This window comes from Felis catus, chromosome E2 (assembly GCF_018350175.1).
Source record: "Felis catus isolate Fca126 chromosome E2, F.catus_Fca126_mat1.0, whole genome shotgun sequence".
NCBI lineage: Eukaryota > Metazoa > Chordata > Mammalia > Carnivora > Felidae > Felis > Felis catus.
In genome coordinates, this window is record NC_058382.1 from 42,064,207 (window position 1) to 42,089,439 (window position 25,233).

Consider the following 25,233-nt stretch of genomic DNA (forward strand, 5'->3'; position numbering starts at 1 on the left):
GGCTCTGTGCTGACAGCATAGAGCCTGCTTGGGATTCTCTCTCTCCCTCTCTGTGTCTCCCCTGCACGTGCGCTCTCTCTCTCACACACATAATAAACACTGTATGTATGTGTGTGTGTGTGTGTGTGTGTATGTGTGTGTATATATATATATTTCTGACACTTGCTAAAAATGGTAAAGCAGACTCTATGTAGGACCATCATGATAGTTATAGGGACCGTTGCAGTGGGGTTCTGGAGGAGAGCAGGCTCAAATTCAAACACAGCAAGGACGAGAGAGGACTTACAGCCAAGGAGCAAGCTGAGTGGGAGGCACTGGATGGGAACTTGCTAAGAGAAACATCAGGGGTAATGGGGATTCTGGCTAAAATGATCTAAACAGGACTCTTGCTGAAGGCAGGCCAGGGAGAGGGGGGATTGAGGGGGAGGAGGGGGAGGGACCTGACCGGATATCCAGGGTCAGGGGTTCTGGCTAAGCTGAATTGGCAGAGCTCTTGCTAAAACTAGATTTCACAGAGAAGTACACAGATGGGCCTGGGAGAAAGTCATGGAACCTGCCCACAGTGCAATCAAGAAGACAGTCTCCTCCCCAGCCTCTCTCCGGCTTTGTGAATAGACTTTCATCAACAGTGTTTAAACACGAAGCCTGCCATCATTCCACTATTCTTTTCTCAAAAGATGTCTTTTAGAAAGATGGGCCCAAGTCTCCCAAACACATCTGTCTTAAGTAACTGTAAATGGCGGCCTTTCCTCTTCCCTATGTGTCCCCTGAGAACTGTTAGAAGTCCTGAAGATGCTCACTAGTTTTCATCAATGGCCACTAGATGGCAACATTATGCACCAGTTAAAATTTCCCAAAGCGCACAGCTAGAGAAACCAACAGAGGCTCTAAATTCAGCAAAAAGTAATGAATGGGAGTTAGAAGGGGAAGTGGAAAACAGGGACTTTAAATTCCGGCTACCCCTCCTTCTGCATGGCTATATAACCTTGGACATGTCCTTTATCCTCCCAGAGCTTCTACACCTATAAAATGGAGTTGTGGGGGCACCTACTCCTAAGGAAGTGATTAATGCCCCTTTAGGTGCATCTTAGGACCTTCTGGGGAACTTTTAAAAACTGTGAAGTCCAGCCTCTACCAAGTCCATTTAAATCAGAATCTCTAGGTGTGCCTCCCCCCACCATGTGGTACTTAGAAAAACAAACAAACAAGAAAAGCCTCCCCAGACAAATGGAGTGAGGGCCTTTAGGGCAGTAGTTCTCTAAGCTTGAGCACATCAAAATCACTTGAAGCTCTTAAATAACACAGATTGCTGGCCCCACCCAAGTTTCTGATGTAGCAGGAGTAGGGTAGGGCCCAAGAACTGGCCGAGGCTGCTGATCAGGGCCACCCTTTGAGAACCACGGCCACGGAGGGAGAAAGTGAGATAATGCATATACAGCACTGAGCCCTGCACCTGGCACAAAGCAAGTCCTCCATGAATGTCGGTTTACTCTTTTCCTTAACCCACTGCTGGGGTTCCAATGGTGTGTGTGGGTCACCTTGGCACCCACCTAAGCCCAGCTTGACACTAGACACTCTGCCATATACTAGCTATATGCCTCAATTTCACATCTGTAAAATGGGAGTGAAAACTATCTTGTCAGGATGTGATGTGAGGAAATAATATATGTAAAGTACCTGACACAGGATAGGTCTCAAGAAGTGATAGCTAATCTTCATGACCATGGATTAGGGAATAGTTTCTTCAGTTTGATACCACAGGTACAAAAGACAAAAGAAAAAAACATATATAAACTGGACTTCACTAAAATAAAAAGCTTTTGTGTTTCAAAGCACACAATCAAGAAAGTAACGACAACTCAAAGAATAGGAGGAAACATTTGCAAGCCACATATTTGCTAAGGGACTTATTTCTTGACATGGAAAAAAACTTCCAATACAACACCAAAAAAAGACAACCCAATTAAAAATGGGCAAGTGACTTGAACAGATATTCTTCAAGAACAGAAGATACACAAACAGCAATAAGTATGAAAAGATGCTTAACGGCATTAGTCATTTGGGAAATGTGAATTAAAACCGTGTTGAGATAGCACTTCATACCCACCGGGACAGATACTAACAAATGTTGGTGAGGGTGTGGAGAAACTGGAGACCCTATATATTTCTGGTGCAAGTATAAAGCAGAAATACCTCGACGACTAAATTTAGAGGTTACCATATGACCCAGCAATCCCACTCCTAAATATATGCTCCAAGAGAATTAAAAAAACATCCTCATGCAAAAACCTGTACACAAGTGTTCATAGCAGTTTTATTCATAACAACCAAAAAGGGGCAGCATCCCAGATGTCCACCAAGTGATGAAAGAATAAACAGACATGGTCTATCCACACATGAGAATATGATTCAGCCGTGAAAAGAAACGGCAGTTCTGATACATGTTAAGTGAAAGAAGCCAGTCACAAAAGGTCACATGTTGTATGATTCCATCTGTATGAAATGTCCAGAATAGGCAAATCCACAGAGACAGAAAAGTAGATTAGTGGTGGCCAGAGGCTGTGGGGAAGAGGAATGGGGAGACACTGCTAATGGGTACTGGGTTTCTTCTGGGGTGATGCAAATGTTCTAGAATTAGATGATAGTGACTGATGTACAACTCTGTGAATATACAAAAAAGACCAAAAAAAAAAAAAAACATTGAACTGTTTACAGTTCAATTTACAAGATGAACTTTATGATCTATTAATTGTATCTCAATAAAGCTCTTATTTTGTTTTATTATTTTAAATGTTTTTATTATTTGAGAGAGAGACAGAGAGCAAGCAGGAGAGGGGCAGAGAGGGGGGGAGACACAGAATCAGAAGCAGGCTCCAGGCTCTAAGCTGCCAGCACAGAGCCCGACACGGGGCTCGAACCCACAGACCACAAGATTGTGACCTGAGCTGAAGTCGGTTGCCCAACCGACTGAGCCACCTAGGTGCCCCTAAAGCTCTTATTTTTAAAAGGGAAGTATCTATGGGTACCTGGGTGCTAAGTTCATTGAGCATCCTACTCTTGATTTCAGCTCAGGTCACGATCCCAGAGTTGTGAGATCAAGCTCCACACTGAGCTCTGAACTGACCATGGAGCCTGCTTAAGATCCTCTCTCTCTCCCACTGTCCCTTTCCCCCACTCGTACACTCACACACTCTCTCTCTCTAAAATAATAAATAAATAAATAAATAAATAAATAAATAAATAAATAAATAAATGGGAAGTATCTATATTCTTTATTGGTATTGTTTGTCATGGAGAGAATGACATTTGGATTGAATTTCAGGGAGTTGGGAGGGCCTGGAGGTTCTTGGGGAGATGGAATCCAGGCAGTGGAGATGTCATGTGCAAAGGTCCCGTGGCCCAACAGAGCACTGTGCTTGTAGAGAACTCAATCCTCCAGCATGGTTGGAGCTGAGAAGTAGGGAGTGGGTCTACACAGGCATCAGGGTACTGAATGCCAGGCCCAGGAGCTTGGACTTTGTCCCAAGGAGTAAAAGATGGTGGCTGTCATGCAGGAACTGGCACCAAACAGCAGACCAATGGGAATAGAGGGGGAATGGGTTAGAGGGATAGGGTGAGGGACAGTAGGGGTCCCAGATATGAAGGCATTTCAGGGCTGGTCTTTGGGGCAGAAGTGGAGACAAACCATCCCCCATCAAGCCTTCCTAGTCCCCAGGAGTCTAGATACTGCCCCCCCCCCAACTGACTGCTCTGACCCCAGCCTCCCTCACCCAGGCTAAGGACCACCATGTTTCCCCACAAGTGCCCCCAGCCAGGACTCAGAACTGGAAAGAAACTTTCCCAGAAGCACAAACAGTCCGGAGGGAGCTGTTCTCAGGATGATCCCTCAGCCCGAGGCAGAGGCAGAGGAACCCCTAACGGCAACCAGATTCTCAGACACAAGGAGGTGCAAAAACAGCCAAAGGTTTTGAAGAGCTGTCCACATAGACAGAAGACCCCCAGGTTCCTCATCTCCATAGTTTTGGCTGCCCCCGCCCCCCCAGAGAGGCCCAGTTTGAGTGCCACAGCCCCATCCTGTCCCTTCCATGCCACCAGGCTTGTGAAAACAGTACATAAACACAGAGGCAATAGGTCAGAGACACCCTGTGAGTATGAGCTTCAGCGCAGGGGCTGGGGAGGATTTCTTTCGGCTGGTTAGTCTCTCTTGTTTCCCTCCTGGTTCTCAGTGGCATGACAGGTGGGTGAAGCCAGGGGATCTCCAAGATCTCTGCCAGCCTGAGTGATTAGTCCCGTCCAATCCGCCCTGAGGCCCTGAGTTCTCTCCAGCAGCCTCCTTCTCCAGGACGAGCTGGACTGTGCCCAGAAGACCTGACTCGGGCCATAGGGGATGGGGAGGGGAGCAGGGGGCAGTGTGTGCTGAGGGGTGTGGAGGTGGCCTGAATAAGGGATGGACCTGCACGGGCAGGAGGCAGACGTCCCAGGTCGGCCAGGTTCCGGCTCCGCTGTCACACTGCTGGGCCCAGAACTGGGGCCGGAGCCCTGTTGGCCCCATCAAGAGGCAAGACTGACCTGCCCCTGACCCACCTTCCTGCCCCACAGATGGCAAAGACTCTGACGCATTGTTCTCCAAGACACTTTGACGGAGGACACAAGGAATGTGCGGCCTGCAGACAGGAAGTCCTGGCTTTCAAGGGGCCAGTGCTCTGCCAGACTCAGGCCTGCCCCCCAGACAGGGAAGCGAGGGCTTTAGTCTCCACCTTTGAGCCAGGCTTTGACTTCTCTGGCCTCCGCAGGAGACAGGGGTGCAGAAGGACTGGTCAATGGGATAACGTGGCAGATGATTCCAGATGATGGGGGAGGAAGGTGCTGCTCCAAGGCCTGGCCCTCCCCTGGGCAGCTGTACCCACTCACACACCCATCAACACCTACACAGTCAATCCAGATGGGTGCCTTACATGCTCTATGTGCGCTCTTACACATACACATGCAGCCACCCGGCTGCCCAGCAAACGCTATGCTCATGTGGTGCCCCGCCCACACCCTCAAGTGTGTCTCACTATCAACTTCTATGGACATCACTGTCACGACTAATGTTTATCAAGCACTTACTGATGCCAGGGACTGCTCCATGCACTTTCCACCAACCCCATGAGAAAGGCATGCGATCACCCTCATTTTACAGAAGGAGAAACTGAGGCACCAAAGGCTGTATGGCTCAGCCGGGATCGGCAGGGCGGTAAGTGGCAGGCATTCTCAGGACGTAACCACGGGGACCCTTCGGAACCCTCACCGACTGCTCCTTGGTCCCCTCAGCCCCAAAGCACGGGAGCGTGGCTTCCTACCAGCGTCCCCCGGATGTTGTGGGAGAAAAGTGAGAAACATCTGGGAAAGTGCTCGGCGGATAAGGTATTGTTCTCACTGTCGGGAATTCAATTCCTGCTCAGCTAGTCCTTTCCTGGCTGAGGAGAGGCCTCAGTCGGGCTCCAGCAATGGCACCTGCACAGCAGCGGTGGCCTGAGGTTCCCCAGCCTGCAGCCTCTCCCTGGCCTGACCGCAGGATGCTACCCTGGACCGGGCAATTCTCCTAAAATTCAGGGCTCTGCAGGTCCCTGACAAGTGAGAGGCCTCAGGTGTGCCCCTGCCCAAGCTCCTCAGGGAGGCAGGAGCGGCTCTCCGCCACTGGCCTCATCCAGCCAGTCCCCGATTCACCCTCACAGAACCTCAGTGCTTCCCTCCACGGGATGGCTTCTTGCCAAGGAGGCCTCCGCACCTTGGGCCTTAACCATGCCCTCTGCCTGGCCAGTCCTTCCTCCTGCTCTGTGCTTGGGCAGCTCGTGCCTATCCTTTCAACATCTTGGGGACTCCCATCCTCCGCAGCTCCCCAGGGCCACCTCCAGGCACCCTCAGCATGGGGCACACACCTCTGTTCCCACCCCGGCCCCACCCAATGCAGCTCACACTAATGTGAAACATCAAAGGCAGGGACCAAGCCTGGGTCATGTCTGCATCCCCCATGCCCAGCACAAAGCTAGGCAAAGACTGGACACCATTAACAGTATATTTTAATAATAGATGAGCATAAAACATTGTTACCCAATGACAATTCGTCAGGAGTAGGATGGTGTAAAGTGAGCACTAAACTGGGAACCAGAAGATGAGCACTGGAATCCTGGCTCTGCTACTTGAGAGCTGTGTGACCTTGGGCAAGTTCCTCAGCCTCTCTGAGCCTTGGCTCCCTCTTAAGAAAAATGGGCCTATGAACAGCATTGACACTTCTCAGGGCTATAGTGAGAAATCATTACACAAGAAAACAGGCAAGGGGCCCTATAGGTTTTGGAACGGAACAAGTGGGGGGCAGGTGGAGTGGAAGCTTCCCAGGGGGCATGACGCTCCCAGAATGGGAATCTAGGCAGGCTGGATGGAGGGGCAGTATGTCTGAGCTGGGCACTGAAGCGCTGGGCGGGAGGTTTGGGCAGGCAGAGCTGGGAAGCAAAGAGCATCCTCGGAGGCAGTGGCTGGAGCAGCTCAGCCTGAGATGGGATGGAGGCAGTGGGGCAGGGCTGGCACGCTCACGGGAGCCCTGGTCTGAGCCAGGCGCTGCCATGCTGGGCCACGTACATGATGCTGCAGCAGGGGCAGAGCCATACCCCCCTCACAGGGCCACCGGGAATACTGAAAAGAAAGCACAGGGCCTGGAGCGGAGGTGGCACATAACTGGTGCTGAGTTCACAGCAGTGTCGGTGACCGCAACGGCTCCACCCCAGACTCAAGAGTTTATCACGGGCTGGCCTCTTTTCTTCCCTGGGCGCCCACCCGGAGCCAGACACAGAGCTGTGCGCCCAGCGGGGCTGAGAGTTGGATGGATGGATTGAGTCAGAGCCTCTTTGAAGGCTTCAAGAAGAGGCCCCACCGTGTGCCGGGATATACCACAGAACACAGGTGTATACCCAACCCCGCGCCTTGTGTCTGCCTCAACATGCCAGTGGTCGTTGACCCATTCCGTCCCTCACTCATGCATTCTTTCATTCAATGGAATGGGCAGGAAAGCCTGGGCATGGGGGAGAGGTGGGCAGCGAGGACATGACCTCAGGAAACAGAGGCCATGGGTCAGAATTTCCATTCTACCACTGACAAGCTCTGATCGTGGAAAGCAGTTCATTCCCAGTCTCTGTTTCCCCCTCTGCATAATGGGGATGACGACAGTCCTGCCCCTTAGGGTTGCTCTGAGGACTGAAAGAGGAGTCCCTGGAAAGAGAGCTCAGGGCTCTGAGGACACGCATGCCGTGACTCCCAAACCTGAGCATCCAGAGAGCTACAAATGCATCGCAGGCCTCAGGGCTCCACTGCCAGCCATTCTGACTCCATCAGTCTGCATGTGAGGGCCAGGAATCTGCATTTTCAACAAGTGCCGCCCCCCCCCCCCCAGGTGGCTGGGAGGCAGCTGGCCTGAGGACCACACTGTAAGAAATTTTACCTGCTTGGTAAAATGCTTGTCCCTGCAGTCATTTATTTATGCTGTCTTATTTGATCCTCTGGACGGCCCTGCCAAGTGTGGACTGCAACCCATTTCACAGGTAAAGAAACAGGCTCAGAGCGGCATGTCAACCACCCTGGGTCACACAGCCAGTGAGAGGCCAGGGTAGGATCTGAACCAGGTCGGCCGACACCCAAGTCTGAACCTCTCCAGGCAGGACACCACAGGGCCGAGTCTCCAGTCAGCTTTCGTCCTGGCAGAGTCTAGGTGGGTGTCCCCAGGCCTCACTGCCACACTCCCAGTCCACCCCACCATCCTGATTGTCGCTTCCTCCTCCACTGCTAATCAGGTCTCACAGACCATCCCGTTTCCTGCCGGTCCACCGGCTGCCTCCTTTGCTCCTGATGGCACTTCCCGGCCTTGTGCCTTCCCAGTGCCTCTTGTGCCTCCAGAGGGGTTGGAGCAGGGGCTGGGTGGTGGCAGAAATCGGACATGAGCTCCCCAGGAGCCCCAAGGGCACTAGCCTTCCTCCCATGGCCTGGACTACCTCTTCGGGGTGACCACATCCCTGCCCCAGGGCACATGCCTGGATAGCCATCCCTTTGTTTACAGATGACAGGAACAGCAGGCTTCGGGGCAAAGTCAACTTTCCTGTGGACTGGGAGTACAAAGGGAATCAGCAGATGGTGCCAACACAGACCCTGTCCCCATCTGCCACCAGCGACAAGTCTGAGACCCCACGGGAAGTGAGGCCAGGCCCAGCCCGGTCCCACAGGCACGTACACCACAGAGCAGGCAGAGAGCCCAGGCTGGGGCGTGCAGAGCCAGGAGCATGGGGCTGAGGGACCAGCTGGCCTGGGGCCACATCCACCCTCTGGCTGGGGAAGACAGAGTTAAGCCTGTTGGGGAAGAAAATAAGAAAACGCTGCGCCTTTGTTTGTTCATTCCACCAAAAGTGATGGAATGTGCTGGATCCTGTGCAGAGGCCCGCCTCAGGACCGTCCTCCCTCCACAGGTCGCTCTTCTCCCTCCAGCATCATCTAGAAGTCCCCTCCACACAAACATAACTTTAAACACACACACACACACACACACAGAATCTCTCTCCCATTTCTTGCTCCTGTTCACTGCGAAGCTGTGATCACACTCATCTCCCCCTCTTCATCCCTGTTCACCAGCCCCTCTAATCTGCCTTGTCTACCCCATTCCACTTAACCTGCTCTGTCCACAGCTGTCTGTGACTTCCAGCTTCCAAATCTGCCCTCCCCTTACCCAGCTGACACCCTGTCCTCGTCTTTGCCTGCTCTCCACAGCCCTGCCCTCTCCCGGCTTTCCCTTTTCCCCGCCAGGCTCTCCTAGAAGATATACAAATCTCAGATGCCAGGGGCCTCCCTCCCTCTAAGTTCATCCACTCCCACAGCCTCACGGAAATAAGCCATAAGATCAGAGCTTCTAAACCTCATCTCTAAGCCACCTGTATGCAACCGTCTCCAACTGCAAACCTGGCATCACCACCTGGGTGTCCAAAAGCCGTCTCCAACTCAACATGCCCCAAAGACACAGATCTTTATCTCACCTTCCCAAAACTCATTTTCCCACCCGTTCCCCAGCTCCATACCCATGTCCTCAGACTTACTGAGTGCTTCTGGGCAAGACGTTCTCCCTCTCAGGTCTCTGTCTGGCCCGTCCCGTAAAGGAGCACATTTGGGACTTCCCAACCGCTCGCTCGGGAGAAAACGAGAGCAGCCATTCAAAGGACGCACTCCCACCACCCTGGGAGATTCCCAGTCAGTTGAGCTGATCAGGTCTGTTCAGTTTATAAAAGCTCCTCCTAGGACTCTCCAGGTTCACAGAATCTGTGCCCCTCCCGCCCCCAGCTGCTTGGTTCTGACGGACCGGATCCCGCCTTCAGTTTCATTTTGACTCCCGCTGATCCCAACACCCATGTGAGTTTGAGGTCTGATTATCCCCATTTACAGATGAGGAAACTGAGCATCGGGCCAGGGAGGGAGATGTGTCTGGCTCCAGGTCCCATCAGGAGCAGAGCTGAGGCCTGGGACTGGGATCTGACCTGAGCGTGCCAGGCCCGGTCCAGGCCCAGGCCTCTACGAGCACAGCCCGGCTGGGCCGAGGCAGCCGCCCACCACAGAGCCTGCCTATCTGCAGCCAGCCCGGCCCTCACAAAGGAACAATAACAGGAAACCATCCCAGGGGGAAGTGGGCCAGGGCCAGCTGGAAAACCTGAAGGGGCGGCAGCCAGGCCTCTCTCATTGACCGGGTGTGGCTCCCCTCGAGAGGCTATCGGCTGAGCTCCACGGAGCTCCACAGCAGCTCAGCCAAACGGACAGACGGAACCAAGACACCTCTCGGTCCGCGAGCTCGGTGAGTGAGGAATCCCCGCCCCTACTCCACCCCAGACGCCTCTCCAAGCACCCGAGCTGAGAGGGCGCTTGGCTGCCCCATCTGTAGAGCGGTCGTTGTTGGGGTCCCGGGGAAGAGCCATTCCTTGGGGGCGGACCGACTCTCCTCCTGGCTCCGAGCGGTGAGCTAGGGGTGGTGTCGTGGGCACAAGCGGGCATTCTCAGGACTTGGTGGGGGAAGTTCTTCCACGTGTAGACCCTCCAACTCCATGAGCCCTGAAGGCCCACTGGCTTCCATCCACGCCATGTTTCAGAGAGCACAGGAGTCTGAGATGCCAGCACTCAGAGGCAGAAGAGTGGCACCCGGGCCTAGTCTCCTCTTGGGTGGCCCTCCCCCACGGGAGAGGATTTACCAAAGCCTCACATCATCCCTCCCACCAATGTTCTGTTATGGCATTGGGAGAGGAGCCCCGGAAGGGAAGCTCTGAGCCGCGGCCCCTCTCTGTCAGCCAGCACCGCCATTTTTAGAAAAGGCAAGCTGAGGCTTGGCTCTGGGCACCGGAGGCCCTGCCTATGGATCCCTCCCCTCCCCGCCCCGGACACTGCAGGGACCAGGTACAAGCCACGGGAGCTGTGGTCGGCAAAGCGGCCCACCCTTTCTCCCCAGACGCCCCAAGTTTGGGACCCCACAGCCCTCATGTTTTGCGGAAGTTCCCCCAAAATGAATCGAAGGAAGGCAGTTTAGGGTGGGATGCCCAGCTCTATCACTCCTCCCATGTTACTCCGGGAAAATTACTCAGCACCTCCAAACCTCCATGTTCTCCAAACCTCTGTGTGTTTGTCTGAACAAGAGACAGTGACTCTACAAGCCGTTGTGGGAACTGCAGGTGATACAGACAAAAGGTTCTCTTTTTTTATGTTTATTTTTATTTTGAGAGAGAGAGAGAGAGAGAGAGAGTGAGTGGGGGAGGGACAGGAAGAGAGGGAGAGGGAGAATCCCAAGCAGGCTCCGCGCTGACACAGGGCTCAATCTCACAAACCATGAGATCATGTCCTGAGCTGAGATCAAAAGTCAGATGCTCAAGCAAATGAGCCACCCACATGCCCCAGGATAAAAGGTTCTAACTGACAGAGCTCTCGATTCTACTACTGCGAGAGTTAGATGAGTCCTTTCTCCATTCCGCAGGGGGTACGACTGAGATGGGTGAGACTGGGCAAAGTAAGAGCAGGAGTGGGGATGAGAAGCAGGATCTGCACCCCAAAGCCCAGACTCTTTCCAGCACCATGCCTCAGCTTTCTCATCTGTACAATGGAGGAAGCAGTCTTCTGGTGAGCCTAGTGAAGAAGGCAATGTACACACCCAGCACTGGCTCCAGGAACGGCTCAGGGGAGGGGTGCCTTCAAGAAATCACAGCTGAATTTACCCGCCGCACCAGAGCTGTGAATGTCCTCAAGGTTTTGACCCCCCAAGGTCAGCCATTCCATGGCAGGTGGGAGTGAAGAGGGCGCAGGTGAGAGGATGTTGACTCAGCAATTCCTCTCGCAAGCACTCTGGGCCCCGGGCTCACTCCCCATCCCAAGGACGGTGCTGCTGTGTGAAGGGGGCAGACAGGATCCCCCAAGATGTGAAGGGTCTGCTAGGGGAGGCAGGAAGCCTAGGCAGCTTGGAGGATTTGGGGAGGCTGGCTGGCCACAGGGTTTTTTAGAGCAGGCAGTGCCAGAAAGGCTAGTGACACTGGAGGCCATGAATGCCAGGACCAGGAGCTCTGGCTGCCCGTTAGGTGGTAGGGAGCAGCAGAGTCCGGCCACCTTGGGAGCCCAGCCCAGAGGGCAGCAGGTGGCCTCCAAGGGGCCCAGGAGCTGCCGAGCCCCCAGGCAGCCCTACCAATTCCCACTGACTGTTGCAAGGCAGTAGCGAAGGCGTGCACTGGCCTCGCAGGGGTTAAGCTGCCCACCCTGCAGTCTCAACCTGACCAATTGTGCTGCTAAACAAGGGCCGGACATGAGGGCAGGAAACCAGAGGGGCCACACTTATTTTCTTCCAAAGTTGGCTGACTCACAGTTCTGCTGCTGCCTCGGGGACAAGAGGTGAACACAGTGGCCACTCGCTCTGGAAAAATCTTGGGCCCCTCCCCTATGGGGATCCATCCCTGCCACTTCTGGCCATCTCTGCATCCCCTCGGCATCCTTGAAGCTACTAAAAGAAATCCCATTTGACAGTGGAGACCATAGATGCTGAGAGAGACCAAGAAGCCAGTCCCAGGCTACACAGCAAGCATGAGATGGAAGCAAAAATATGAGTGAGGCCAACCCCTTCTGACCCCACAGCCCCACCACACTCCACCGTGAAGCTTAGAGAGGAGAAAAGTCAGAGAGGATTGAACCTGACAGTTCAAGCCACAGAAGCAGGCACAAGGACAAGCTAGGAACCCAATGATCCTGGGAGGAATGTTGTAGGAGACAGGTCCTACCCTGAGGAGCTTGGTTTCTGGCTAGAAATACTAAAAAGCCCATCCTGACACAAGCCCAAGCAGATAGTGGGTGGAAAAATCCCAGCAGGCTTCCTGGAGGAAGAGCAGGAGCCCAGAGGATATTGAGAGGTATTTCTGGGCTTCAGTCTTCTAATTTCTCTGGGCAGGGGATGAATCAAATGGTCCCTAAGCTCATTCAGAGACCTCCAGATTATCTGTCTTGGGACACAGTAACGGTCAGATCCTGGCAGGAAGGAAAAAAAGGGACCCCAGGGACAGGGAGGCAGAGAAAAAGATTTCCTTCTGGAGAACAGAGGGGTGTAGGAGGTGGGCCCAGGGCACAAAGAGGAAATGCAGTCAGGTATGAGTTGGCCAGTCAAGCCCACAGTCACCAGGCTGGAGTGGGTGGGCACATAAAGGTCAAGACACCTGCATACTTACTGAGCACCTACTGTATACCAATTTCTCACCCATGACCTCATTTAATCCTCCTCAATAGGCAGCTATTGTTGCCTCCATTATAGCTGAGTGAGCTGAGGCTCAGAGAGGGCAAGGAATGGGCCTGAGGCCACGCAGCTTTTGAGAAGCTGGGCCGTTACAAATAGGCAGGTGTGTGGGCCTCATTCTGTTGCTCCCATTGACAGCCTCAGAGCCCCAGTCAAAGTCACAAAGCCCACAGAAGGCTGGAAAAGTCTCCCTGGTGTGGGTAAGGGGTGTTCTATACTTGAAGCTTGAAGCTGCCCCATTAGAAGATAGGGGTATAGACTGGATGGCCCTAGAACTCAGAAACCCAGCAGGAAACTGTTTCAATTTCAACATTTGGTGAATCGCTAGTATCTACTTGAAAGATTGTATTGAGAATTCAGGGACTGAGTTCGAGTTCAGTGGGGATGAATACTGTAATACTGTGATCAGTGATGTCTCACAGGTATGGAAAGGGGTGAGTGGCAACTGATGAGTTTGTCTTGCCAGCCATATGTAAGAGGTCCTCTGCTCAGGGATAGGTGTGTGTTCATGCGTCCCCATGCAGGGGAACAGCCTGTGCAAAAAGCCTGCTGGAGAGAGGAAGAGCAATGTGCCTTCTAGAAATGTCTACTCTCCTCATGGTTGGAAGGAGCAGGGAGATGAGGGAGAGAAAAGCCAGAGAGGTGGGCAGGGGACATGCTATGCTGGGCCTTGAACACAGGCTCAGGAGCTAGGCTTCATCCTGCAAGGATGGGGAGCCGGGGAGGAGAGGTCAGCAGGGGAGCAGCATGGTCACCTCGAAGGGAAGTAGAGACAGGGAAGCTATTGGCAGGACCCCAGGGAAGGGGCTCAGGTCTGGGACCCACACGATCAGGTCCCTAGGCCGAACTGGGCTGCAAACCAGGAGAAAGCCCCAAGAGGCCAGCTCATAGCTGCCTAATTGCCCCAATACACCCCATGCCCAAGGCTCACAGGGCCTCACCCTTCATCCTCCCAGTGCCCGTGGCTGCAAAGACCCAGCTGTAAATGCTGAGGATCAGGCAGACAATGAGGGCGTCCCTGAAGGAGTCTGTTCTAGACTGAGGCTCAAGGTGGTGGCGTAGGAAGGCAATGAGGAGAGCCATCCACGGCCACACAGGGAGCGGGGGGGGGGGGGGGGGGGGGGGGGGGGGGCGGGGTCCAGCACTTGCCCCTCCCACAGGCACAGCCCCCACGTGTTCTGGGCCTTCCTCCCAAAGTCCAGCCCCTGACCCCTGACCCCGGGCCTCTGGGCTAGAGTCCAGAGCCTGTGGGAGGTTGGGCTGGAACTGATCGTCCTGTCCACCCTGAGGCTTTGCCTGGGGCTGGGTTCAGCTGCCAGATCTTGTCCCAGCTGATGGGGGTATACTGCACGGGTACAGAGGGGCCACTCTGCATAGCAGAGACTCTTCAGGAGCCGGCGTGGGCAGATGAGTGGACACAGGGTGTGTACTTATGTGGACGTAGGTCAGGGTGTTGTGTGTCCATGCAGCGTGAGGATGTCATGTGTGTATCCCTGACCTGCAAGCTTCCTCTACCCCACTCCAAAGGGCCCTCCAGCTTGCCTGATTACCCCCTCAAGCCCAGACTCAGCCCCTGAGCCTCAAGCTTGAGCAGAGCTCTGGTCAGGTCAAGAAGCAGGGGTCTGCCACTGGTTGGGGGCAAGACGAGCCCAGGGACACCTGCCAGGCTGGCTCACTGAGGGGCTACCAGCTAGATCCAGGCTTCCTAAGATCTATTTCGCTTAAAAAGGACCAGCCCCAGCCTCTCCCCTCCCTTTGTCTCCCTCTGTGTCCCCCTAGCCCTTTTCAAAATCACAGAGCTGAGCGGACTTCACAGCCCCTTCAAGACCAAATCCCAGCGACAGATGGGCCCACAAACAGAAAGGGACCAAAGGGATGTTTGCCTAATGTCTCACAGCAGCTCAGAGAGAGGTAGGACTCACTCTTGGACTGAGACACTCAGCCCAGTCTGGACCCTGCTGGCCCCCACCTCCAGCTTCCTACTCTTCTCCATCAGCACACCTCACAATTTTGAACTGTATGTTTTTTATCAAGCGGTTAGTATACTCCCCCATGGGAGTACAACCTGTGTTTGCTCCCCGCATGTAGTTCAGTACCTGGCACACAGTAGGTGTTCAATAAATGTTTGTTGTGTGGCTATGTATGCCCAGGGCTCCAGAGAAAGCTTCAGAGAAGCGGTGACATGTAACTAAATCCAGGCAGAGGAGACAGAATGTCAAGTGCAGAGGCCGGAAGGGTGTGACCAAGCCCAGTGGGTGTTTGTTATTTTAAATGTTTATTTATTTTTGAGAGAGAGAAAGAGAGGGGGGTGGGGAGATGGACAGAGGATCTGAAGCAGGCTCTGAGCTGACAGCAGTGAGCCTGATGCAGGGCTCAAACTTGCAAACCATGTGATCGTGACCTGGCCAAAGTTGGACATCCAACCGACTGACCCACCCAGGTGCCCCAAACCTGGTGGGTGTTAATGTCCTACGGGCTGGGGCTGCTACTAGAAGCTCACCAAGTACCCTCAAGACCCAGACAGGTAACTGGAGAGGAGCAGACAGAGGCACAGGCACCCGCACTTGGCTCAACCTTCAGAGCCACCCCTCAGTCCTCAGACTCAGCCCAGGCATCAAGGTTCTGACATCAGCAGTCCCACCCACTGTGGACAAAAAGCGGGATCCGAGAGCTCTCTGAGGCCCCAACCTCCCATCCGGGCATAGGTGAGCCGGCTGTCCCCCCAGATTCTCTGAGGCTCCTCTGCCCCTTCTCCTGGGTTCCATGACTGTTCACCTTGGACCACACACTCTGTCCTCTCATTTTGGGTCTCTAAGACCTTCCCAGACCAAGTGAGAGTCCAGTGGGCCCACTCATACCCAGGAGTGCATTTGGAGCTGCCCCCAAAAGCCTCTAGAAAAGCTCCAGGGATGGGGCATGGTCACAAATCTTGGATGACAGGGACATGGGCAGGCACCTGGCCTCCGTGTGCCCACCACACACATCTGAGCTGCCAAGTAGATCCCCTTTCCCCTCAAGGCTGTCGTCAGGCAAGTTCCTGGGGCTGCTCAGCTGGGAATTTCTGAGCACAGAAATCACCTCCAAAATCCTCAGACCCTCTGCTCATCTGTCATACCCCAAATCCACCTGGCAGCATTACGACCACTCCAAAAACTTAGTGAAGGTAAAGGGCTTGTGGGGAGGTAAAGGGCTAAAATAAACCTGCCCCCAGTTGTGGCTCTGACCACACCTCCAGAGGTGCGGCCAAGGGAAATTCTGTTTCCAGCTGTGGGCATGACAAATCCTGCCAACTGACTTCCTCTCCATGAGCAGCGGGAAGAGAAACAATTGTCTGATAAAACCCTTCTTCTCAGCCCCCATTTTGGAGGCCAAATTCCTAACACAAAATGCAAAAGACATAAATAAATGTGGCTTTTCAGTTGGAAAAGTCCCTCAGGTCCCTCTGAGTTTGGGTGTAGAAGGAGCCCAGGATTCAGAGAAAGAGCTGGGTGAGGGTTCTAGATCCATCAATTGTTTGGGTCTGTGCCTCAGTTTCTCCCTCTGTGAAATGGGGCGATAATTCCTATAGCCTGGGGTAACATGAAAGCCAAGCGTGGAGAACAGTATTTTATTATCATGCATGTGAATGTCCCCACAGAGACAGAGAGGGGAGGCATGGTAGGGAAAAGCAGTATTTGGGGTGAAAGGCAGACTAAGTTCAAATGCTGGCTCCGTCTCTTGCCGCTATATGACCTGGGATGACTCACTCCACCTCTCTGAGTCTCACCTGTAGAGTGGGGTTACTGCCAACTACCTTGCAGTTTGCAAGGTTTAAATGAGATAACATATGCCACTGAGGAGGTGCTCAGGGATGTCAGCCCCCCTCCGCCACCCCAGGCAAGAAGGAACGTCTTGAGAGGGCACTCCAGGGTCACGCATGGAGACATCCTATCTGCTAAAAGTCCTTTTGCCATAAAGAGTAAAACGTTCGCACATTCCAGGGATTCAGACATGGACATCTTTGGCAGGGGGTGGGCATCACTCAGCCTACCACACTGACCTGGTCACCTCTTCCTGTCCCCCGCCCCCTAATGTTCATTTCTACCTGACCCGGGGGCACACCAACCATTTTTCCACCCCAGGGCCTTTGCACATGCTGGTCCTTCTGCCTGAAATGCCCTTCTTTCCCCTGGCATTCCTACAACTAACATTCAGATGCTGGTTGAAATGTCCTCTATCTGAAAGGCCTCCCTGACCTCACAGTCTCAGTCAGCAACACCTTCCCTCTGTCGCACCCAATGTATCACTAACTGGTACTTTCCCAATTCACTTATTTTCATGGTGTTCCCACCACAGTGTGCACTCCCTGAGGACAGGCCCCATGTGCCTGTTGGCTCAGTGCATGGGCTCTCACTCTATCCTGCCAAAAAGCCTGAGAACTCTCTCTCTCTCCCTATTTCTTGGTTTCACTTCTGTTTGTATTACTTTTTCATTTTTGAGTCACTTCTCACTTGGGAGGAAGAAAGAACCAAGATTCGCAGTTCCTTTGTAGGCAAAGAAGGAAATGACCCACCAGGCCTGGGCCCTGCAAGGCTAGAGCAGGGGCATGCCGGCCACCTCCCCTGAGTCAGGAGCAGCTTCCCGGCCAGGATGCCCAACCTCCCCAAAGCCTTTGTTCACTGCCTTCCTTCCCTCCTGCAGTGGCCACCCTCTCCACGTCCTACCTCAAAGGACACCAAGCCTCCTCCAGTTCCACCACCTCACAACTGAGGAAACTGAGACCCAGAGCCTCTCTCCAGACACATGGCACGTGCATTGTGGGGACTTCCTCGGAGCCCTGTCCCACCCAACCCTGGGAGCCCACTTCCTCCCGCACCAGCAGCAGGGCCCACAGGGTGGGGATCTCAAACGCTAAGATCAGCAGACCCAGAGGCCAGGCTAGCCCAGCGCAGACACCCTGGGCCCTCACTGGGGACAGCCTGGCGCCAACATCTCAGAGGAAATGTTACTGGAGTTTAGAGACCTCCTGTAATGTGCAGAATCCAGGCTCTCCCATGGGCCAAGGTGGGGGATGACCAGGGTGGTGGCCTCCCATCCAGCATCTCGTGGTCCTTGTCTCTCTCTAGGCAGGCGCCCAGGTTCCCATTCCCATCCACCTGCCCTTTGCCCCTGAACCATCCCAGGAGCCACAGATCAGTGACACAGGGACCCAGCATGAGTAGACTGATGGGGTCAGGGTTGAGAGGGCACAGGGCCAGCAAGGTCACAGCCTGCACCCACCATGGGGCAGTGGGGAAAATCCCTCTTCCTGGAATTCAGGAGGAAGCCAGGCCCTCATTTCTGGGTGACCCAAGATCCTGGTTCAGGCTGATCCCTGTCCTAAGAGCTCCCTTCCAGAGCGAGCAAGCACACTGGGCCTGGCGCATGATGCCTGCTTTCATGGTCTTCTGTCTCCACCTTGATTGAAATTCTTTTTTTTTTTTTTAAGTTTTTTAACGTTTATTTATTTTTGACAGAGAGGGAGACAGAGTGTGGGCAGGAGAGAGGCAGAGAGAGAGGGAGACACTGAATCCCAAGCAGGCTCCAAGCTCTGAGCTGTCAGCGCAGAACCCGATGCAGGGCTCAAACTCACAAACCACAAGATCATGACCTGAGCTGAAGTCGGACGCTTAACCAATTGAGCCACCCGGGCGCCCCCATCTTGAAATTCTTAATACTCTTTGAACAGAGGGCCCCACATTTCCATTTTGCACTGGGCCCCTTCAATTATGAAGCCAGTCCCGTGAGACCAGCCTTTCAATCCTCCACCCTCCCCCACCCCTGCTCTTGTGATAGTTCTTCAGCTGATCACCAACTGTGAGGTCTGGGCCTAGTGAGGGCCTGACCCTCTGGGTTAAGACATTTGGGTTTCCCAAGCACTTTCTGAAGACAGCATCAAAGCATCTTGCCACAGGGGCTCTCGTGCTGGCCAGGGGGCATGTTTGTTCAGAGGCGTCTTGAAGTCCCACCCCACAGCAGCTGCGAGGACAAGAGAGGCCAGTGGGAAAAAGCTTGAACTTTGGGGCCAGGCAGACTGGGTTCAAGTCTGGCTCTGCCGCTCCCTGCCTAGGTGATCTCAGGAATGTGAACTGAACTCTTCTGTCCCTCGGCTTCTTGGCAAAAGAAGCATTATAATTATATCCACCTGAAGGGTTACTAGGAAAATTAAATGAGATAACACACGTGAAGTGCTTGGAATGGTGTCATGCTTGTCTTAAGTACTTGATAAGTGATAGCTGTTGAGGTCAGACACCAAGGCTCCATTCCCAGCCCCACCACTCGCTCCAACGTGAACTTAACCTCATGTGTAACATGGGGATAACTGGGGTCCCCGCTGCGCAGGACTTCAGGAGCCACCATCAGCATCAGCCTCACCCTCTCCTCTAGAAAACCTTCCCCATCGGGAGACCTCCTTGGGGCTTCCACGCCAGCACATACGACACTTTGGGAGGAGTTTCTGCATCTGCCTTCCTCTTCCAGACCGAAGCAATCTGGGGGCAGGAAGAGTATCTGGTTCTGCTGGTATCAGCAGAGAGGGAAGGATGACAGGAGGAAGTTCAGTCGTCCCTGGGAGCTGCTCAGACCCCAGGGTGGTGACCACCATGCCCTCACGGTGTCCCCTCTCTTTGCCCAGATTGGTGCCTCTCGAGAAGATGCAGGTGCTGACGGTGCTGCTCGCCTCAGCAGGCGTGTGCCTGGGCCTGCTGGTGGCACCCGCGGAAGGCACTGACCTTGCCCAACCGGCCGCCCAACCGGCCGCCCCCCGGCGCCAGAAGAGGGACTGGATTTGGAACCAGATGCACATCGACGAAGAGAAAAACACCTCGCTGCCCCATTATGTGGGCAAGGTAAGGCTCAGGCCCCCGAGCAGGAGCGGCATCAGCGTTGACAGTGGTGGTAAAGGCGGTGGCAGATATTGCGGTGGGTGCAGGGGCGGGGACGACGGCTGTGAGGGGGAATGGTGGCAGAGCTGGGAGAGGCGGGAGAGGCGGTGGCGGTGGTCACGGTCACCACGATGAAGGGAGAGGCGGTGGGAAAGTAAAGGGAAAGGTGAGGGGGCCGTGGTGGTGATGGCAGTAGAGGTCATGACAATTAGGGCAATCATGATGGCGAAGGGGAAGGGGAAGGTGCTGGCGGTGGTGAATGCTCTGGTTCATTTTCTCCCGGGCCTTGGTCTGTGGACTAAAAATCACCAGGGGAAGGGCCCACCTGCACACAGGGGGCCCACCTGGCCTGGGGGTTCAGGGCTTAGGGCAGAAGCAGCCAAGACTGCCATTAAATTCTCCCATCGGAGAAGTCCGGAAGCCCTGAGAAGCCTTCTACAAAAATGTGCTGGTGACAGAATTCATCATCCAGGCCGCAGGTTGCCAGCCTGGTCTAGCTCTTTAAACCCGAAAAACCCCCTTCTCTCCAACTATCCCTCCCTGGCTCCCTGTCACTCCACACAAGTCCTCAGATTCTAGGACACCCATAACATGGTGCCTGACCCAAGCCTGCCCTCCAAGGCAGCACCTAAGGCTCTAACCCTCACTTCCTCCCCCTTCAAAACCTGTTCATCTCCAGCCACTGTTCTAGGGCTTGGAGCTAATGTGAGTGGCCACTGAACGGTCTTACTGGGTCAAAGTACTACTGATGTCAAATCCATCCATTCTGATTCAAACCAGTGGCTCTACTGGAGGAGTTCCACACACAGTGGCAGACGGCTGGCCCAGGTATTTTGAGAGTTTTTGACATGGAGAAAAACTCCTTACAGGTGTGTAAACTCTCACCGTGTCAGTTTCTTGGAATCTGAACGCAATCCACTAAAGAAAAAAATAGATCAATGTGCCAGTAAGAGGAAGCATGGTGTCAAGCATGGGAAAGACAGCAGTGGGCAAAGACAGATAGGGTCCCTACCTTTGTGGCGCTCATGGTCTAAAAGCAAAACTGGCAGAACCAGTTCACTGCCTGGTTTTGTAAAGTTTCACTGGAACAGAGGCAAGGACATGTACAACAAATCGCCAAAGCTGCTCTGATGGCAGAGTTGAACAGCTGCGACAAACACCACATGACCCACAAAGCTGGAAGTGTTTACTTCCTGGCCCTAATCTATAGGGGTAGCATACGTCAGACAAAGAACCCCACAAAAAGTAGGGTTGGGGATCCCTCTGGTCACAGAGAAACAGGCTGGAAATACCCTTTGATGGGGGAGAGTGCAGCCTGGCCTTGGCACCAGAAAAGCCACAGCAGCTGGGGGCAGGGCCAGCTGGGGAATCTCCACTCACAGACTGCCCACAACTGACTGTGCCCACAGGCTCCTCCGGCTCCCTAGAATGGCTGGGAACTTTAAATGCCTCACTATGGCCGCTCAGAGAGAAAGATGTTTGACCAGGGTCACACAGGGAGACCGGGACAGAGCCCGAGGAGAACCTAGTCCTAGGAAGGCATAGGGTTCCTGACTCCCAACACAAATGTGAACTGTGTCAGAGAGGAAAATGTCGTCAATCCACCTACATCTTTCCCAATGGGATAACTGTGCCATGAATCAGCCACTGATGAGAATGGCCGGCCCCGAGAAAAATCTGCAGGGTGAGTCAGGAAGAGTCAGCAGAAAGCAGAGGCCACCTGCATCATGCGCAGCCCCGACACGGAAACCTTTAGAGGGCTCTCCCAAGGGTCTTCGAGCAGCAGGAAGAGCGTCAGGCCTGCCATCATCTGCCAACAGCATTTACTTTGCACCTGGCAAGGGGCCAGGGGACAGAGGAGCTACACGCAGTCCCCACCCCGAGAAGGAACAGAGTGCTGGGGAGAGCCAAGGACAGGGCTCCAAGGATTACCTCCTCACTCCCAAAGACGTAATCTGAGGGAAGGAAATCCCTGTTTATCAAGGCCACAGTCCGGAGCCTTTGTTTACAGACTGGTTGGACAATGGGAGGGAGCCCTTGTAGCCTTTTGAATCCACAAATATGGGTCACCATGGTTTGCGGCATTAAGACGTTATGCCCAAATATAGTGATAATTTAAAAAAAAACACTGCTCCCCAAAACCCATAATCTCAGCCTGATCAGACAAATTTCAGTAGAGAAGCATCCTACAAAATACCTGACCAGTACTTGTCAAAATGGCCAAGGTCATCAAGTCTGAGAAACATTGAAAGTCTGAGAAACTGTGACAGCCACGAGGAGCCAAAGAAACGTGGTGACTAGATGTAATATGGTGTCCTGGCCAGGCTCCGAGAGCAGAACAAGGAAATGAAGCAAACACTGAGGACATCGGTATGAACTATGGCCCCCAGGGACTACTAATGTATCAGTATTGGTCCACTAATTGTAATAAAGGCACCATACTAACATAACATTAACATAAGATGGTGATAACAGTGGAAACTGGGACAGGATATATGACAACTCTCGGTACTATCTTCTCAATTTGTCTATAAATCTAAAACTATTCTAAAAAATGTAAGTTGGAGAGAAGGAGCTTATACTCAAATGGAATCGTATACAGAATTCCAATACAATAGATCAAAGCTCCATTGGTCCCCATCACTACCCTTGCCCATGTGGGTCCTAACACACCCACCCAGAACCAAGTTTGGAACTACCATCTAACCCTGAGCGACTCACACAGAGTCCCAGACTGTCCCTTCTCCTTAAACCCCCACTGTCCCCCCACACCGCAGGCTGCAGAGCTCGGGCATTTGCTTCTCACCTCCTGACCCACTATTCGTCATACATCCTGGCCTATGGGTCCTGGGAACTCCTTATGAAACCACCTGGCCCCTGCACACCACACCTCTGCTCCACCCAAGGCAGAGGGTCCTCACTCCTTGTCTCTACTTCCTCACCTTGTGGCCTCTTCTCCAAGCTCTGTCATCTGGCTTCTCACCCTACTCCCCCACCCCGGCCCGGATGCTGCTCCCACCAAGGGCTCCAATGTCTACACTACTACTAAACCCTAGGGATGTTTTCCAGACTCATGGGATTTTTTTTTAATGTTTATTTATTTATTTTTGAGAGAGAGAGAGAGAGAGACAGCAAGCAGGGGAGGGGCAGAGAGAGAGGGAGACAGAGAATCCCAAGCAGGCTCCTCACTGTCAGCACAGAGCCCAACGCAGGGCTCAAACCCATGAACCATGAGATCATGAGTTGAAATCAAGAGTCAGACACTGAACTGACTGAGCCACCCAGGCACTCCCAGACTCACGGGATTTGACCACACCCTTCTTGCTGCTCCCTCTCCTGTCTTGAGACCCGCTCTCTCTTGATTCTCCTCATCGGATACCTTCACTCAAGGCTCTTATCCCTGAACCCTTAAATACTGCCCATCCTAAGAGTCTCAGCTTCTGGGGCTTGGGCCCAAGCCCTGAGAGCAAGAATGGGGTCTGGGTTACCTCTGTGCTTCCAGGGTGCTGCTTGGCACCTTATAGTTGTCCAATTTATATATTTTTAATTGAATTGAACTACATTTTTTGAACATTCTAACCATCTGTGAGTGTACCACTGCATGAAATATGATTCTCTGAAGTTCCTAAGAGTCTCTGCTTCTAAGATTCTATAAATGAAACGTTCAGCACTTTTAACCTAGTATCTTTTAACATGGATCTATCATAATAGCCTGTGCAAGCTGCTTTATGTATATTAGTTTCCAAATCTTTTTCTAAATCTTGTTCCTTAGGGCACTAATAGTATGTGTTACAAAGAAAATGGGGTCAGTGCTCTAAAAAGCATGGGAAATCCCGAGTTAAAGCTCATTAGAGTTTTTTTCTACAGGACTATACACTATAAATCTCCAAGAAGAGAACATTTTACGTGTCATTCCAAAACTAAATTGACCAGAACCAGTGGTGTGCTGATAAATATTTATCAACCTGTTCTCCAGGAGAAAAACTCCTGATTCATAGCATTTGCTCATTTCCATGGTGTAAATACTTTTGCTGTGTCTGTTTTAAGCTCCCAATTTGATGTCAATGAAGGCAGAGTTGTGAAAAGATATGCATTAACCCAGCACTGTGTGGTATTTCCATCATTCAACACAGTAAACATAACCTCAAGAACACAGAAAAATGCAGTATGATAACGAGGAAGCAATGAATTTTGGGTATGCTACCTCTGTTTTTTATAGAATTCATTTAATTTATAAGTTTACATAATTGGATTTTTAATAATGGCTGTGTTTAACAACCAGCTCACAAACATCCCTAAACATGTAAGTTGGTTCTAGAGATCCAAGCCAGTGGAAGCCAACTCCCAGTTCCCTGGGACCCGATTTTCATGTGGAGCAGCAGAAGAGACTAGCGTGTCCTGGAATTCACTTTCAGAAGCGCCGTTCTGCTCATGAGAGCAGCTCAACATCCAAAGCAATATTATCTCCATTTTACAGATGAGGTTACCACAACTCAGAGAGGTTAAGAGACTTTCCAGGGGCAAAACGCCTCTTGCCTTCCACTGGCACCAGGTACACTCCTTCACACACACAAAAAAACGTTTTATAAGCACCTACAATGTCCCAAGCACTGGTGGAGGCATATTAGGGCAGTGCGCCGAGCAAGTCATACTGGTGTGGTGTTCGCAGCAACCTGGCTGAGAACAACGTGCTAATGACCAGTCAGAGATTCCTGTAAAAACTGCAGTGTCGCGTTCAGGACCCCTGGCCAGCACCGCACGTAAGTGCACATACACACACACGCGTGTACATACACACCGACATAACCTACACGCTTGCATGCTCACACGTGTGTGCACACATTCACACACGCACACAGCCACCCCTGCCCATCCGCAGCTCATGGCACCTCTTCTTTCCTAGATCAAATCAAGTGTGAACCGCAAGAATGCCAAGTACCTGCTCAGAGGAGAGTCTGCCGGCAAGGTCTTCCGGGTCAATGAGGACTCAGGGGACGTGTATGCCTTTGAGAGGCTGGACAGGGAGAAGATCCCCGAGTACCACCTTACTGCCCTCGTGGTAGACAAGGACACCAATAATGACTTAGAGTCTCCTTCCAGCTTCACCATCAAAGTTCATGATGTGAATGACAACTGGCCTGTGTTCACGCACCGGTTGTTCAACGCCTCTGTGCCAGAGATGTCGGCCGTGGGTATGTGCCCTGCTTGTCCCTCTCACTCCTCCCCTGCTCATCTCCAGCCTGAAGGTGCCTCTCCTATCAGCAGCTTCACTGTCGGGGATCAGGATTCAGTGAGTTCAGGGCACTTGCAAGAAACTCTGATCCCTAAAGACTAAACTCTGACCTGGCCCCACACCAAGCTCTGACTTAGTCATAGACTAAGCCCTGACCCCAGTCATGGACTGAATCCTGATCCTCATCATGGACTGAGTTCTGACCCCAATCATGGACTGAGCCCTGATGCTCATCGTGGACTGAGCCCTGACCCTGATCATGGACTGAGCACTAACCATCAGAAACA

At 52.8% G+C, this 25,233-nt stretch overlaps 1 protein-coding gene and 1 long non-coding RNA gene across 3 annotated transcripts in view; one reads left to right on the top strand and one right to left on the bottom strand.

Annotated features, from left to right (window-relative positions):
- LOC109494907 overlaps positions 1-25,233 on the bottom strand; it is an 801,993-nt gene that overhangs the window by 693,383 nt on the left and 83,377 nt on the right. The window lies entirely within an intron of this gene.
- The window catches only part of CDH5 (cadherin 5), a 33,875-nt gene continuing 18,345 nt past the window's right edge, over positions 9,704-25,233 (top strand). The window contains exons 1-3 of one of the 2 annotated variants that reach the window (XM_006941565.5): positions 9,704-9,856; positions 19,464-19,677; positions 24,617-24,905. In XM_006941565.5, coding sequence (XP_006941627.3) covers positions 19,483-19,677; positions 24,617-24,905 — 484 coding nt within the window. In that variant the 5' untranslated portion in view covers positions 9,704-9,856; positions 19,464-19,482. Of the gene's footprint in view, positions 9,857-19,310; positions 19,678-24,616; positions 24,906-25,233 lie in introns of those variants that run through there. The other variant, XM_045046162.1, reaches the window with a different exon arrangement.